The sequence below is a fragment of the Ictidomys tridecemlineatus genome, chromosome 2 (genome assembly GCF_052094955.1).
Source record: "Ictidomys tridecemlineatus isolate mIctTri1 chromosome 2, mIctTri1.hap1, whole genome shotgun sequence".
NCBI lineage: Eukaryota > Metazoa > Chordata > Mammalia > Rodentia > Sciuridae > Ictidomys > Ictidomys tridecemlineatus.
This window is the reverse complement of record NC_135478.1, coordinates 33,481,467-33,497,311: the sequence shown is the minus strand read 5'-3', so window position 1 is coordinate 33,497,311 and position 15,845 is coordinate 33,481,467. Positions and strand designations below refer to the sequence as shown.

General features: G+C 39.2%; 1 protein-coding gene and 1 non-coding gene across 10 annotated transcripts in view; one reads left to right on the top strand and one right to left on the bottom strand.

Moving 5' to 3' along the window:
- The window catches only part of LOC101967419 (uncharacterized), a 195,679-nt gene that overhangs the window by 93,276 nt on the left and 86,558 nt on the right, over positions 1-15,845 (bottom strand). For all 9 annotated transcript variants that reach the window (XR_013434406.1, XR_013434405.1, XR_013434404.1 and 6 more), the window contains one exon: positions 5,090-5,220. Coding sequence is in view for 4 of the 9 variants with exons in the window: in XM_078038263.1 (XP_077894389.1) it covers positions 5,090-5,141 (52 nt within the window). In the remaining 5 variants the exon portion in view is untranslated. The remainder of the gene's footprint in view (positions 1-5,089; positions 5,221-15,845) is intronic.
- Positions 1,378-1,451, top strand: Trnav-cac (transfer RNA valine (anticodon CAC)). Its single transcript has one exon. It is a non-coding gene; the product is annotated as a tRNA-Val (tRNA).

Sequence of the window (15,845 nt, the reverse complement as noted above, 5' to 3'; positions counted from 1 at the left end):
TATGCATTCATTATTTAGGTGCTGTTTTTGGAACATCGATGTTTATCGGGCAAGTTAGAAAGAATAATATCATGAGAATCTGAATTAGGGTGAGGAGAAAACTACAAACAGGGGCAAAATACAAGAGAGATTGTGTCTTCTTGATGGCTCTCTCAATAGGGATGGGGTGTTTTGACCACCTGGGGACTTAGAACGAAAAGAGACCAGATCACAGAGCCCATCCAGGTGCATAACTTCTGCCAAGTGCCTTAGGACTAAGAGCTATCTCATAATCTATCCTTCCTTTACTATGTGATCTGTACCACTGAATAATCAAATAGCTGATAAGAGAATAAAGCTTCTTTATGGAAGAATTTCAGGTAATTAATGTCAAAGGAACAATGAATTAGAATATCCCTATTTTACATCTCCTATGAATATAATGGTTTTGGATGGTCATTAATGATTGACCAAACCATAAAGTATAAAACTTATGGAAATTTTATATAAGAAGAAATCAAGCAGATAACAGTTTAAACCACTAGTTAAGATTGATATTACAAGAGGAATAGCCAGAAGACATATGCCTCCTGAAATGATGTAATAGGAAGTAAAACCCATGACCTATTCCTTTTTTTTTTCTTTTTTTGTACCAGGGATTAAATCTGGGGCACTGAACCACTGAACCACATCCCCAGCTCTTTTTATATTTTAGTTAGGCACAGGGTTTCCCCAAGTTGCTTAGGGCTTCACTAAGTTGCTGAGGTTGGCTTTGAACTCATGATCCTACTGCCTTAGCCTACCTAGACACTGGGATTATAGTCATGCAAACCGTGCCTGGTTCCAGGACCTATTCTTGACAATGAAAATATAGGAAATAAATTTAGCCTGAATCAAAGCATCCTTTAGAACCAAGGACAAGTTCTTAAAAAGTAGAAATAGAAGAAAATGAAATATATTAAACAATGTCATAGGCAATTGGTAAAATCTAGAAAATAAGAAATTCTATAGAAAAAAACAATCAAGTTAACTTCACAAATAGAAAAATAAAAAGAAAGCGAGGGCCCTACAGATTTCTTTAAAGACTAAAAGATCCATCAACCTAATTCAATGTATGGACCTTTTTTGACAAGAAGGAAAGGAAGAAAGAAAGGAAGGGAGAGACGAAGGAAGGGAAGGAGGAGGAGGGAGGGAGGAAGGAAGAAATGAAAAAAGAAAGAGAGAAAGAAAAGGAAAGAATCAGGAGACAATCAAAAGTTTGCATATTGATTAGTAATGTAACATTAAGGAATCTTGACAAGTTTTTTGATGTTCAAAGATGCTGTGGTAACATTTTAAGAATTTTTTATATTACTGATGTGAACTAAAGTATTTATGAATAAAAGCATATGATGGGGCTGGGGATATAGCTCAGTTGGTAGAGTGCTTGCCTCACATGCACAAAGTCCTGGGTTCAATCCCCAGTACCACAACACACACACACACACACACACACACACACACACACACTTACACCCCCCCCCCAAAAAAACTGGATTTCTTCAAAATAATTTAGTGGTGGGAAGTGGGAAGAGTGAGAAGGTATAGAAGTAAGATTTACCATATGTATTAACTGTGGAAATCATGGAATGGGCTAATAGAGATTCACCATCCTTTTTCTGTCTGTATTTGTTTCTATTTTACAATAAAATTTAAAATGGGAAAGAAAGAAAAGGAAAGAAGAAGGAAAAATTATAGAATTTTATGTTTGAAATAGTAAAATCCTATAATTGAACATTCCCAAGGTGTCTTCCACAAGATGTCTTTGGGAGAGAAAATGGAAAATCATGCACTCAAGTAAATTTACAATTTTTTTAATAGAGAGAGGGAATTTTAATATTTATTTATTTTAGTTTTTGGTGGACACAACCTCTTTGTTTGTATGTGATTCTGAGGATCAAACCCGGGCCGCACTACCGCTTGAGCCACATCTCCAGCCCAAATTTACAAATCTTAACCAAACTAACATAAGAAGGTCCTATTTGCCCCAGGCTTTCTTACAGCATATGTTATATGCCCAATAAATTGCTAAAATAGTATTTTCTTAGTTTTATTAATTCTTCTTACTGTTAAAGAGCACAATAATATGTGAAAAACATTCATTCTAATTCAGTCCCTCTTTCAGAGATGATGAGAACAAGGACAAGGGAGACTTCAGGTCTTTTCCAAGGACACAGATCAAAGCCACCTTAGGTGTAAAGACCCTCTCCATTCCATGAATGTGCTAATGTCATAATTATAACTGACAGAAAAATATTCTTAAGTTTCTGCATTGTTCATTGGTGCTCAACCTCACTTTAGCTCTGAATTTTAGAGGACCAGTCATTTTGTCTCTTCTTGAGGTAAAGGAAAGGAAGCCAGAGAGAGTAAAATCATCCCATAGGTACCTAGATATTTTGGTGAACACCAAGGTAAAGGTAAGACTTGGTTTACCAAATCACCACTCACAGGAAGGTTCTGAACACACAGTAAAATGACAATTTATTTCCTTACACCTATGACTAGCTCATGTGGGAGGCTTCTTCTCATGGGTGCCCAATTAATGCAAGAAAATTAAAATAATCCTCTGGTTCCAGATCGTGCATTCACTAGTTGTGTGTGACCTTGGGCACACTGTGTAACTTTGCTGAGCCAACAGAATGGATAGTACTCTCAGGGTTGCTGTGAGAATTAGATGAGCTTATATACCTGAAGTTGAGAGAAATCCTGGCACAGAGTAAGCACTGTGTTTGCTACACTCAGGCACAAAACTATAGCATTAATCAGAAAGAGCCAAGCCTCAATTTGCCATGTGATGCTCCAAAACACAAAATGAGAAGACCATTCCCATATAATTATGCATAATAGGCAGCATTAACTAAAGGGACTGTAGAAAATGAGTACAAGCTTGCAGAAGAGAGAATTGTCTTAGAAATGCAATAGTCACGGAAGTCAACTGTCTGTGGATAATCAGAATGAATCTGTCTCACAGATCTTTAGGCTTATATTTGAAGCTCAGTTTTAATTTTGGGCAGAACTTTCTTTTTTATTATCTCAAAGCTCTCTAATTACAATCCTCCAGGTTCTCACTGGATCAATATTTCAACCAGGAAGTTTTTACTTATGCTAGCAGAACAATGCAGAAATTACCTGGAGGTTTGAGAGGAATCATTCTGTCAAGAAGAGTTTGGCTATGTAACTAAATAAGGAGGGGAAAAAAAAAAAGCCTGGTCTTTCATGTTTCTGTATCCATTTCCAGTATGTATGAAAAACAAATGAGAAGAAAAAACTACATCAGAAATGGGAATCAATTAAATATCAAAACTGGGAATGGTAGTGCACAACTATAATTCTAGCAACTAGGGAGGCTGAGGCAGGAGGAATGGAAGTTCAAGGCCAAACTCAGCAACTGATGGAGCCAGCTTTTTCGCCTTTGTGACTAAAAGACCTGATCAGAACGATTTTAGAGGAGGAAAAGTTTATTTAGGGGCTCGCAGTTTCAGATGTCTCCATCCATACCCAGCCGGCTCCATTCCTCAGGGCTCAAGGTGAGGCAGAACAGCTTGACAAATGAGTATGGAGGAGGGAAGCAGCTCACATGATGATCAGAGAGCGGAGATGTCTCCACTTGTCAGATACAAATATATACCCCAAAGCCACGCCCCCAAAGCTCCACCTCCTTCAGCCACACCCCACCAGCCTTCAGTTACCTCTCAATTAATCCCATCCGGGGATTAATTCACTGATTGGGTTTAGACTGTCAAATCCCAATCACTTCTCCTCTGAACCTTCTTGCATTGTCTCACATGTGAGCTTTTGGGGAACATCCAAACCATATCACAAACTTAGCAATACGCTGTCTCAAATAAAATTTAAAAAGAGATGGGGATATACTTCAGGGGTAAAACCACACTGGGTTCCATTCCCAGTACAATAAACAAACAAACAAAAAATAAATAGAACTATAGAGAATCACCAAGTAGAGTGATTTCCAAACTTGAACATCACACCATTCCCCATAAATATATACAATTAAAATGAAAACTTTAAAAAAATGAAAAGGGATACCTAAATATCTGTTAAAATGCAGAACCCAGGCCTCAACTCCAATCATTCTGACTTAGAAGGGTCAGGGTTGCAATTTTGGGATCTGCATTTGATTTTTTTCAAGTAATCTCCCCCAGTAATGATTCTGAGCTAAATGTTGAGAAATACTGATATCATCTCTAGGTCTCTGTAAGTCATAGGCCATGCATAAGCCATGCAAAGTGGGTCAATGTCTAGCTTTGAGCACCAATCCAATATTCTTGATACTCGATACTTGAGAAGTGTTTAAGAAGACAAAAGGCTCTTGAACGCTACTTTCAGCAAAACCAGTTGCACATGATGGTTGGATAAGCTGAATCTGCTTAAGATCTTGAAACAAAGATCTGCATGGCGAGAGCACACTCAGGTAAGCCCTGTCACTCCATATATACTGGCTTGGAAAGAGTTGCTTCTGTGTACATTCAGTGATGGTCATGGGTAGGAAGGATACTTCTATTTTTAAGTTCTGCTTGACTATATTACAAGTGTACCATCTCTGTTTTGCTTTATCTTCTCCCAAATTCTTTGTGGAGAGGGACAAAATAGAACCTAAATAACACCACTAGCGTTGAAACTTGAACCAAATATGTCAATTATGTTTCTACCCTCCCTAAGCTCTTATAAAGGGACAGGTCTTGGTAACCACCTTGGATTCCAAGTATCCTATTTCCCTATCCAAATAATTTTTTTTATCAGACCAGGGATGATATCCTGGTCCAAAAGCAGCCAAAGCCTCTCAGCTTATAAGATCACTTGAAATGAAAGGTTTCTCTAAATCAAGATCAGTTTGACCAATCAGACTCTCATTGCCAAGAATTAAATTGAGAATTAATGAGAAAATCAAGCAGTTGGCAGTAAAACTGAATTTAAAAGAATGTGCACAACAGTGGCCACAGGGGGAACATGTGAGATTAGGTTATAAGTAAACAAGTTAAAATATCAAAAGTTATCAGAAGCAAGAAGCTATAGGTACAGAAAAGGCACAGAAGAAACGTGAAGAACTCACCTTGCACAGTGTCTAGCTGAGAAGGCAGACCAGATAGAAATCCAGTTTGCATTTCTCCCTCCAAACAGTGTTCACTTAGGCGTGGCTGTGCCCATCAGAAGAAGGTGAATGTACTATCTTGGTCAAATGCACTGAGGAAAAAAAGAAAGGCTGAATTAAGTCCTATTGTTATGGCGAGAAAGTAATAAATCACCAAGTCAATTCTAAAGCAGGATAAATAAATGAAACTTTATTCACCAGCCAGTGGTCTGGATACACCAGCTGGTAGGCCAAAGGGCAGACTGCAAGTCTATACCCTTCAACCCCCTCCAAGGGTTAGAGTACGTCCTTATAGTCAAAAGCCGCATTAATCATAAGTGGCTGTTGCTATGATTCAAAACCATAAATAAACATCATGAGATCTAAAATCATAATCGGAAGAGGGAGTGGGTCCAAAAGGTCCCTAATTGAATAACAAGTTAAAAAACGGTTACTAATGTCTAGACAATCATTCTTTGACAAGGTACATTGTCCAAGAAAAATGGGAACCAAAAAGAGACCAATTTTACATTGTATAAGAATTGCCATTTTGTGTTGCCAAACATGATAGGCTAAGTAAGTGTTGATGGGTACAGAGGTAGGGTTCCCATGAGAAAAGCATTTCTTACATACATGGACTCTCGGGGTAAAATGAAGTCTGTTTGGTCACTGTCCCTATAGCCTGGGCCATAAGACTATAAATGTTGTACAGACCAGTTCCAGGGAAGACCCCATGTCTGTCCTGTTTGCTGAATGACCTTCCAGTTCCATGTAATGTGATGCTTCCCCAAAAGCCCGAACATTTAGCTTTTACTGGGTTTCCATGAAGCTTGGCTGAGACTCCTGCTTTCTTTATTCATATATATATATATTTTTTTTTCTTAAAATAAGTCACTAAACTTTATATTGTGAGTTAGCCTATTCATTCAAGTCACAGAGTACCTCAAATTAAATATAAATGTGAACTGGTTTGCCCATCACTCAGCCTAAGTTTTTTTTCCCCTCCATAATGCTTTAGAATAATATGCTGATAGGAATTAATTCCTTCCGAGGTTGCAGTTGTTTTTGTACTGCAACCTTAACAAATTGCCACAAAGTGGCTTTAAACACCACAGATTTATTACATGACAGATCTGCAGGTAAGAAATCTGACAAAGGCTTCTTCCGCGAGCTAAATTCAAAGTATCAGCAGGGCTGGGTTCCTTCTGCAGGATCTAGGGGAGAATTTACAGAGGTTTCCTTTACTCCTGCCCCTCCCTTTTCCTGTCTTCCAAGCCAACAGCTGCTACTCCAAATTCCGCTTCTGTCATCTCCTCTAGTTCTGACTCTCTTACCTTCCTCTTTCACATACAAGGACTCTTTTGATTCCCTGCATAATTCAGGATAATCTTCCCACCTCAAGATCCTGAATTTAATCACATCCACAATGTTCTTTTGCCATGAAAGGTAATATTCACAGATTTTGTGGCTTAAGACATGAATAGCTTTGAGAGACCATTATTTGGCCTACCACAGACATGAAGTAAAGCCCCTGTCTAACGGTTCACTTTCTCAAATACCTTCAGGTAGATTATCCATCAATTGCCTCTGCATAAAGAATCGTGACAGAGATCAAAGGATGACATATAAATTTATCTTCCATTGAGGTTTTCAGTGGAACTAAAGGATATCCCAAGTGTGAGAATATTTTTTTCTCAACATTATTTTTTATGTGAACTTTGATACATGCAGAAAAGTTGGATCATACTCTAAATACCTTAATACCAAATGTGTTGATTCTATTAACATTTTTCTGTTTGCTTTAATCACGTAGCTATGTATCTGCCCAGACATCCATGCATCATTTTATCTTGTTGTTAATGAATTTTAAAGTAAATTGCAGACATCATATACCTCATCCCTAAATATTTCAGAATATATAACACTAACTGTATGTTAATATTGTTTTATGATACTTTTAAGAAGAGATGTTTAGCAGTGAAGTATGCAAATCTTAACTGCACCAATAAATAAGTTTTGAGATATCCATATACACCATCTAAGAGAAAAACTCACCAAGTGAAATGTTGTCTATGATATTCTTATCAAGAAATCTAATGAGCTAGACATTTTCAGCTATGGATGTTCAAACCTGAGCTTCCTTTCTCTTATGCCCTAAGGAAAGAGAATGCATGGCAAGCATCACCTGTAGCACATAGTCAAGGACCCAGCCCAAACATTTGTGAGCTACCATTTTTTTAAGCAGTCTATTCTATTGGTGCTATTACCAAACAGCTATGGAATCAAAGAAGTCTCTGAGACTCTCAGACCAGTTTCAATGTCTGTCCAAAGGAACACGATTTTGCACTGAAAATTTCCTCTTATTTCCATCCACATGTGTAGCAGTCCACTTTAGTATCCTATATCACATGTCCTGAGGCCACCTCTGATTTGATTGCCACTGTGATAGACAGTTCTGTGTACCCTGATCACAAGAGCATCCCATCACAAGAGCAACCTGTCTCTTTTTCACCCGAAATCCTTTTCCAAAGCTATGGACTTCTACTCGGTCCAGAAGTATAAGGGAATTAATGTTCCAAGGACAGTCTCCAATGAATGATGAAAGAAGCTCCAAAGCACCAACCTCTAGATGTTTGGGTGGACAACTGTAAGTAAGAAGCACTCTACTCTCAGAAGATTTACAACCTCTCTCCCCTCTCATCCCTCTCTCTCCCCTTCCCCCCACCCTCTCCCCCTCCCCTCTCCTCCTCCTTCTTCTCTCTCTCTCTCTCTCTCCCCACCCTCTTTCTCTCCCTCTTCTCCTCCTCCCTCTCTCACCACCACTCTGGGTCACATCACAGCATCTCTTGCTAAGAATACAGCAATGACCTCCAAATGATTCTCCTCTTTGACCTCAAATTTATTCTCCACCCAGCACTCAAAAGGAGCATATCATTGATCTACTTAAAACACTTCAATTGTTTCTTTCTAGACTTAAAACTCCTTGCCATGGCCTGTAAAATCTTTGATGTTCTAGTCCCAGGCCTCAGCCACTCCTCAATCTTTACCATGCGCCAGTTACTAGACCGTTTTTGCAATGAACATTTAGAAAATAATTGCACTCCATGCCTTTACACTTCCTAGAATCCTCATCTTCCAGATTTTGAATAATGAGTTCTTTACATGACTGGCTCTTTTCACATTTATAGGTCCCAACTAAAACTTCTTAAACTTCTTTCCAGAATGGATTCTCCAGCCACCTTAAATAAAATACTCAGAAATCCTATGAATTTTCTTCATGTACCTTATGATGATGCCAAGCATTTATTTGTTTATTAATTTTCCTTCTCTTTCCACTTGGATGAACATTTGTTATAAGCAAAGATTTCTCATTTTCCACTGCATCTTGCAATGCATTGCTTGGTACCGGAAATTTTCACAAATAATAAAAAAGATTAAAATGGAAAGGAATAGAAAATTCACAAGAACTAAAAACCCACAAAGGCATTTCTCTTCTAAGTAACCAAAGATGTAATTTAAAACAATGAAATATTTTATATAAATCTAGATGAAAATGTTCCATTCTTAATCAAGCTAGCAAGAGTACAGTAATTCTTTGTAAACAGGTGCAAATCTTCTAGACAGAAATTCGGTAAATTGTATCAACAATAATAAAAATATTCTCACTCTTTGACATAGTCATATTACATTTGAAAATTTATTCCAAGGCAATGATATAAATAAATACATGGAAAAGCTCCATGCATAGGATTTTTATTAAGGCTCTATTTGCACAGCACATATTGAGAACAGACAAATAACTTATACTATATTTACTTGTATGAAAAGGATTAAAAACAGTGCTTATACAGACAAAATATCAGCAAGCAAATATAACCATGTTATAATTGAATTGCAAAGGTATGCTATGCTGCAGGATGCATGTATGCTATAATTGCAAAACATAAAAAGAATATTGAAAATAAAATATAGAACAGAGAAAGTAGTGAGACTAAAATTGACTTTAATTTTCCAAATATTTTGTGTTTTACTATTACCATAAAATAATAATCTGCCCTGCTTGTCTGAAAAGATTGTTTTAAAAATGAAATAAGACTTCATTTATTCACCCTTTGAACATTCAGTTCTGACATATGTCAGTAAATGCTAAATCCTGTACATTGATGAGCCCATTTGTCTTAAAGACCTTCATCTTGTGAAGAGAAAAGATATACCTAATTGCAATGCATAGTAAAATTTAATGAGTGCTATGAAGATAGTATAAAATACAAAGGTATCTATATGAAGAATAAACAATGTCTTGTCACCCATCATAGGCTATACTGTTACTTTCAATATGTAATTCCTATTATTGTATGAATATAAGTATGTCACATGCCACCAAGTCTCAAAAGACCAATGCAGACGTTTTTGCCTAGGTGACTCTTTCAGGTACCTCTTCTCTAAACAATGATTAAAGTGTTATTTTTTAGTTGTAGTTGGACACGATACCTTTATTTTATTTATTTTTATGTGGTGCTGAGGATTGAACCCAGGGTCTCACATGAGCTAGGAGAGCACTCTACCACTGAGCTACAACCCCAACCCTTAAAACAATACATCTTATCCACTGACATTCCATCCCTAAATAACTCAGTATACATAACACTAACTTTACGTTAATATCGGTTTATGATACATCATAGCCACTTGCATTATTTCAATGAGTGATTGGCTCCCACCTCTAGAAGAAAGGTGGCCACAAACTGTGGTTGGTGCCTAAGCAGCCAACTCCCAGCACAACCAGTCTGTGCTGTGGAAGCGTGGGGACAAGTCCATGCCAGGCTGCTAGCCATCTCTGGCCCAGAGGGTAAGTGAGCTCAGGTTGCACCTCTGGATTCAAATCTCTGCAGACAACTAAAAATCAAACAGAGACTTCTGGGCAGGGGGTGGGAGACTCTAGTCTAAAAGGTTATCACAAGAGGGAGGGAAGGAACTGTAGCACTGGGAGGCTCTGATATGAGAGCGACAAGTGCCTCCAAGGTCAGCAGAAAGGGGCTTTTCTGGGGAGGAGTAAACAGTGTTAGGAAGCACCTCTGTGGGAAAATGGGATGAATGTGAGAGAGTGAGGGGGACTGTGACCAAGTTGACTGTTGGCCAAGATTCAGAAATCTTGGAGAAAGGTAGAAACAATCCAAATTAGGGTAACAAGCATTTTTCTTTGATCAATCAGTGGAAACAGTTCAGCTCATTTTTTAGCTGAAGAACATGAGTTTGGAGTCTGTGACGGGCCCTGTCACAGGTGAACTAGGGCACCTGTGAGTCTTACCTGAGTCATGGGAGGAAGGGTGTTTCTCTCCAGTAAGCCACTTCCCAGAACTCAGAGAAGGTGGGGACTTCTCACCTGCCACTGCTCTCCAGGAGTCAAGTACTTAGGTAAAGTTGAGCATTGTCACTTCCCTCTTAATGACAGTCTTTTTTTTTTTTTTAAAGAGAGAGTAAGAGAGGAGAGAGAGAGTGAGAGAGAGAGAGAATTTTTAACATTTATTTTTCAGTTCTCGGTGGACACAACATCTTTGTTGGTATGTGGTGCTGAGGATCGAACCCGGGCCGCACGCATGCCAGGCGAGTGCGCTACCGCTTGAGCCACATCCCTAGCCCTTAATGACAGTCTTGATCTGTTCAGTCGGCTGTGACAAATGTGACAGGCCATGCAACTTATAAACAGGAAAGGTTTACTTCTCACAGTTCTGGAGGCTGGGAAGTCCAGGATCAAGACACTGGCAGGCTTGGTGTCTGGCGAGAGCCTTCTGCCTGGCTCCTAAGCTACCAACATCTTGCTGCATGCTCCCAGGGAGGAACTTTCCAGGGGTCTCTCTGGGATGGTTCATGAGAGTTCCACCCACATGACCTAACCACTTCCCAGAGGTCCCACCTCCTAAGACCCTTACAGTGGGGGATTAGATCTCAAAGAGGTTCACGGGGACACACTCAGACCAAAACACCAGCAGAACATCCTTGTGGCAAAGACATCTAAATTTTTACCAAAGTAATTTTCTCCTTGATACAAACAAGTATTTCATAGTCAGATAACTAGACTTTTTTTTTTTTTTTTTGTACTGGGGATTAAACTCAGGGGTGTTCAGTGGCAACATACCACTAAGGCGCATGCCCCCCAGCCCTTATTTATTTATTTATTTATTTAGAGACAGGTTCTCACTAAGTTGCTGCCGTTGGACTCAAACTTACGATCCTGAGCTGCCGGGATTACAGGTATGTGCTACCACACCCAGCTTAATGACTAAACTTTAGGTAACAGAATAGGAGTGGAAATGCATAAAATATATGACATTTCTAGGACTAGCCCGTAAGAGCATCCACCTGTGATCACTTATCCTTTATCTCCAAGACAGCCAGCTTAGAAAGAGCTTATTAAAGATGGCAGAGCCTCAAGATGGAAAGGGCCAAGTCCCTAAATCCCCATGTGTCTGCTCATCAGACACACTTGTTTAGACTTCACATACATGAGGAACAAGTTTCAATTCTGTGGAGTCACTGAGATTATTTTGTTTTGTTTTTTTGTTAGAGAAGCCAACATTGCTTAATCTTTCCAATCCTTGAAAGCTTTTGGCATAAATATTTGCCAAAAACTTCTTAACCACTGTGCCTGGTACATCACAAGCCTTCAAAAAAATGTTAGCTGTCATTATAAATATCATTCTATGTTAGGACAGAAAGTCTTGGCAGAGAAAAGGGCATTTGAGTTGTTCTTTGAAGCAATGGTAGGATTTCAACAGGCTAGAAGTCTCGGGAACATTTCAAATGGGATTTATGATGTACAAAAGGCTAGAGAGAAGGAAAGGTTCAGGAAATGGCATGGTCCAGTTACATTGGACATTCGGGAAAAATAGAATTAATGGGGGATAAGGCTGGAAGGTTGATTCCTGCCCAATATTGGTAAGTCTTGGGTTAAAATCTGGACTTGTGCAACATCCAAGCGTAGCCCCCCTGCAAAAAATAATTTGCATATTAAGAGCCCTGAGTGATTTCTTTTTCCAGTTCTTGGAAGGAAGGCAGAGAGACCTACTGATAATGTTGAATGCACTGAAGATGCTTAGATTGTCCTCAAGTCTAATCAATGACAGTGAAGTAGAGGGAGCAAGTAGAGACTGTGAAAACACACTGTCATCATACAAGTCAGTCAAGGAGGCGGCAGCACCTCGGACAATGGTTCTTCATTTGGGTCTCAAACTTGTTTGAGAATATAATAGAAGTTAAGGATCCCCTTACAAAAGAGCAAATATGAATCTAAATGCTAAGTCCTGAGTCCATCATGGACCCCAGGTTAAGAATCCCTGAGTCAGAGGAACTCAGAGGAGAGAAGCAACCTGGTTCATGCTCAAGGTGGCATCTCTGGCTAAAAAGTGACAGCTGAGTGTGTCCTTCTATTCCTAAGTGGTGGAGGCACCATGCTGCTGGCAAGCTGATGTGCTGACAATGACACTAAGACCTGGACATTGTGACACAAGCTACACTGTGGTTTCTAGTACTGCTACCCATGCATCCTTGATCAATTAGTATAACACTCTGGGACTGTTTCCTCATATGTAAAATAGAGTTCCTCAGAGGATATTTATGGAAGTGTTTTCTAAAGTCCTAAACAGTTAATTACTATATAAAATAATGCTGGTTATTTAATAACTTACATGTAGCTTTCTACTTTGCTTCCTCAAGGGCTAAAATGTTGCCTCTGTCACTCATTCTCATAATTATGTGTTAAGATAGATGAATCAAACTATATCGTAGGTTGCTAGGGAGAAAACAACATTAAGACCCTGTACCCCCTCAAGAACACCATATGCAGATGATTGTTCTTCCCTGAGCTTAATTCTACTGTCTGAAGGAACCCAGAAGCCAACCCTGAACCAAGGATTCAAGTGTAAGCAATTCATTTGGGAGACCCAGGAAGCATCTGCAAGGGAAAGGAGACCTGCAAGGGTAGTGTAGATGTCATGCCAAAGACAAGCTCTTGATGTGGCTCTGAAAACATTTCCTTTGTGAAGTGCATGCATTTGTTTGATCCCAAGGTTTTGTGCCCAGGAAAAGTTGAAAGGAAGAGGCAAACCATGAAAATAATAGCTAGGACGTGTTGGGTCCTTTCTAGAAATCAAATATTGGGTTAATTTTTCTATGTGCCCTCTTATCCTTCAACAGCACCACTAGTTAGGTATTAGGACTTCCTTGATGAAAAGGTTTAGTGACTGGCATCCCAGAGATTTTAACTCAGTCAGTTATATAACCAGAAAACATCCGCTATCTCTGTGTTAGATTGTGCTGTGTTGGAAAGAGCTGGACTTCTCAATTCAGTCATATTCTCTTTGCATAGTGCTCGTTAAATAGTACAGGCTTACCCTTCTGGCTGTCAGTTCCTTGGGAACACAGGCTCAGAAAATTGGTATAACAGAGACAGAGCAGGAAGGAGGGAGGGAACATCAGGTGCTTCCTGAAGAAGCACCTTGGAAGAGAGGTTTTTCTGCTCCACCTGGCCCCCTACTCTGAGTCCTGGCACCTGAGATGTGGCTTCAATATCCTTGAAACCTCAGGAGCCTGAGACATTTCTCTGAGAGCCACAGAGGAATTAGCAAACTAGCAGTATCATCTGCACTTTCTTTGTAGGGTGAGCTCCAACTGATCTTTCTGCTGTGAGGCTGCTGGCTCCCTAAGGAAGCCCAACATCATCTGCCTCCTTCCTTCATCTTCACCTTTCTCCATCTTTTCATTCTTCAGGTGAATGTCGAACAATAATTCTTATCTCCCAGGAGGACCTTAGACAACTATGACTGAACTCTCCCAGGGCCCCAAATTGACATTTTCCTCAAAAATGAATGGAGGGGAGACAGTCATGGCTATGGAGCACTGCTTATGTGCCCACCTGATGAGAATCATCTTCGTATTGTTTCATCAACTCCCTACAACAGCCCAATGAGGTCCTCTTATTCCCAGTTTTCAGATGCAGCACATGGGCTTTTGCTAACCATGAGGTTTGAGTTTGCTTGTTTTTATTTTTTTATTGGTATTTTTTTTTGGAAGCTTTGCTAAGACTGCTCACAAAATACCCACGTAAGGCCAAGAATATAGTTTCCATGGCCTCTCCCATCAGATTGGCAAAGGAGAGAAATAAGAATGTGCAATATCCTGGATAAAAAATATAAACTTTATAAATCCCTCTGCCTGTGAAAATGGATCAGAGATGGAAGTCCTGAGTGTGTTTCTAGGTTAATTACTTTAATTTTAGGCAGGTATATTTAGATGGCTTCATCTAGCTTCCTCCCTTAAAGGGGATATGTGTTTAAATTATCAATCAAATTTGCATTACATTAGAATAGCATCCAAATCCTTTAAGAAGATGCAATGAGAGAGGTGTGCCCCATATGGGGTCCCAAATGTTGTTCTCTGAGAACCTAAAAGAAATTGAGACGTCCTCCTTTCCCCCCTGAGGGCTCCTGCCTTTTCCCAGAAAAAGCATAAGACTGTTTCATTTCCTAGAAGGGCAGCCTAGTCTCAGATTATTGCTCACAGCAGCCACTTAACCTCAAAAAAAAAAAAAAAATCTGAAATGAACATACCCCAGGTAATTCAGCTCCTCCTGACATTAAAATGAAAACAGTGTCCCTTTCTGGCTTCTTGACATTTCCATATAGAAGTATCTAAGACTATCACTGTGTTAACCATCACTGTGCCTGGTGCATAATTAATACCTAATGATGAAGAAAGACTTGGATAGATGGGTGGATTCATGAATCAATAGAAATATGAATGAAGGCGTGAACGAATAAACAAAGCCCTCCTCCTCTTCATAAAATCCTGCATAAACCACTCAGTCCATACCACATCCTAGATTCTAACCTACAAATCTGAGCACCTTGGAATAGCCCACAGATGGTTCTGGAATATTTCAGTTGACTGAACAAATACAGAATGACAATACTTGTCATGATTCAGGCGGCATCATGAAACCTGATTAAACAGACTGGGCTATGATGGAAAATGTCAGTTCACATAGGGGAAAGGTCTCAGATGTTTGCCCACGAGTCTCACAGTGTGAAACAACTGGCTGTGTTTCACTGTAATTTGCCCCTAAATTCAATTCCCCATGAAAATCCCTTCCAACAATTTCTGGGACCTCTACTGATGAAGAATCAGCCTGTTAATTAATTTAGATAACAATTAAATTCATACACAATACATTTAGAGACTGATTTTCCAAGACTCTACCCAGCTTCCTAAATCATGGTGCAACAAAAGTTTGGTGTCACGAATCCACTAAGGCATGACCACCAAGATTTAGATTGAGTGCAGCCACCCATGCCCTTGTGTGCTGAAATTGTGCGTCTGAAATTCCTAAAGGGTTTTAAGTTTCCTCAATGCATTTCCTGGGGCCAGCAAGAAAAACTGCATCCTGTTGCTCTTGGATTCAAGTGAAGAGTATGTTAAGAGTTAGAAGAGACCTTAGAGATGATCCAGCCTGTCATCGAGATTGTTGCCAATTCAGACAACTTTAATACAGAAATGTGACTGGTTTGCTTCTTTCTTTTCTCCCCAGAATAGAAAGCTCATGTTTTCCCGTACCTCCAAGGAAGGTTTGAAAAGTAAGCCCCTAAGAATAGAGAAAACAAAACAAAAAAAAAACAAAAAATAAAAAAGATTTTAAAAAAAAGAATAGAAAACATTGAATTGTTCAGTTACAGAGAATCTAGGA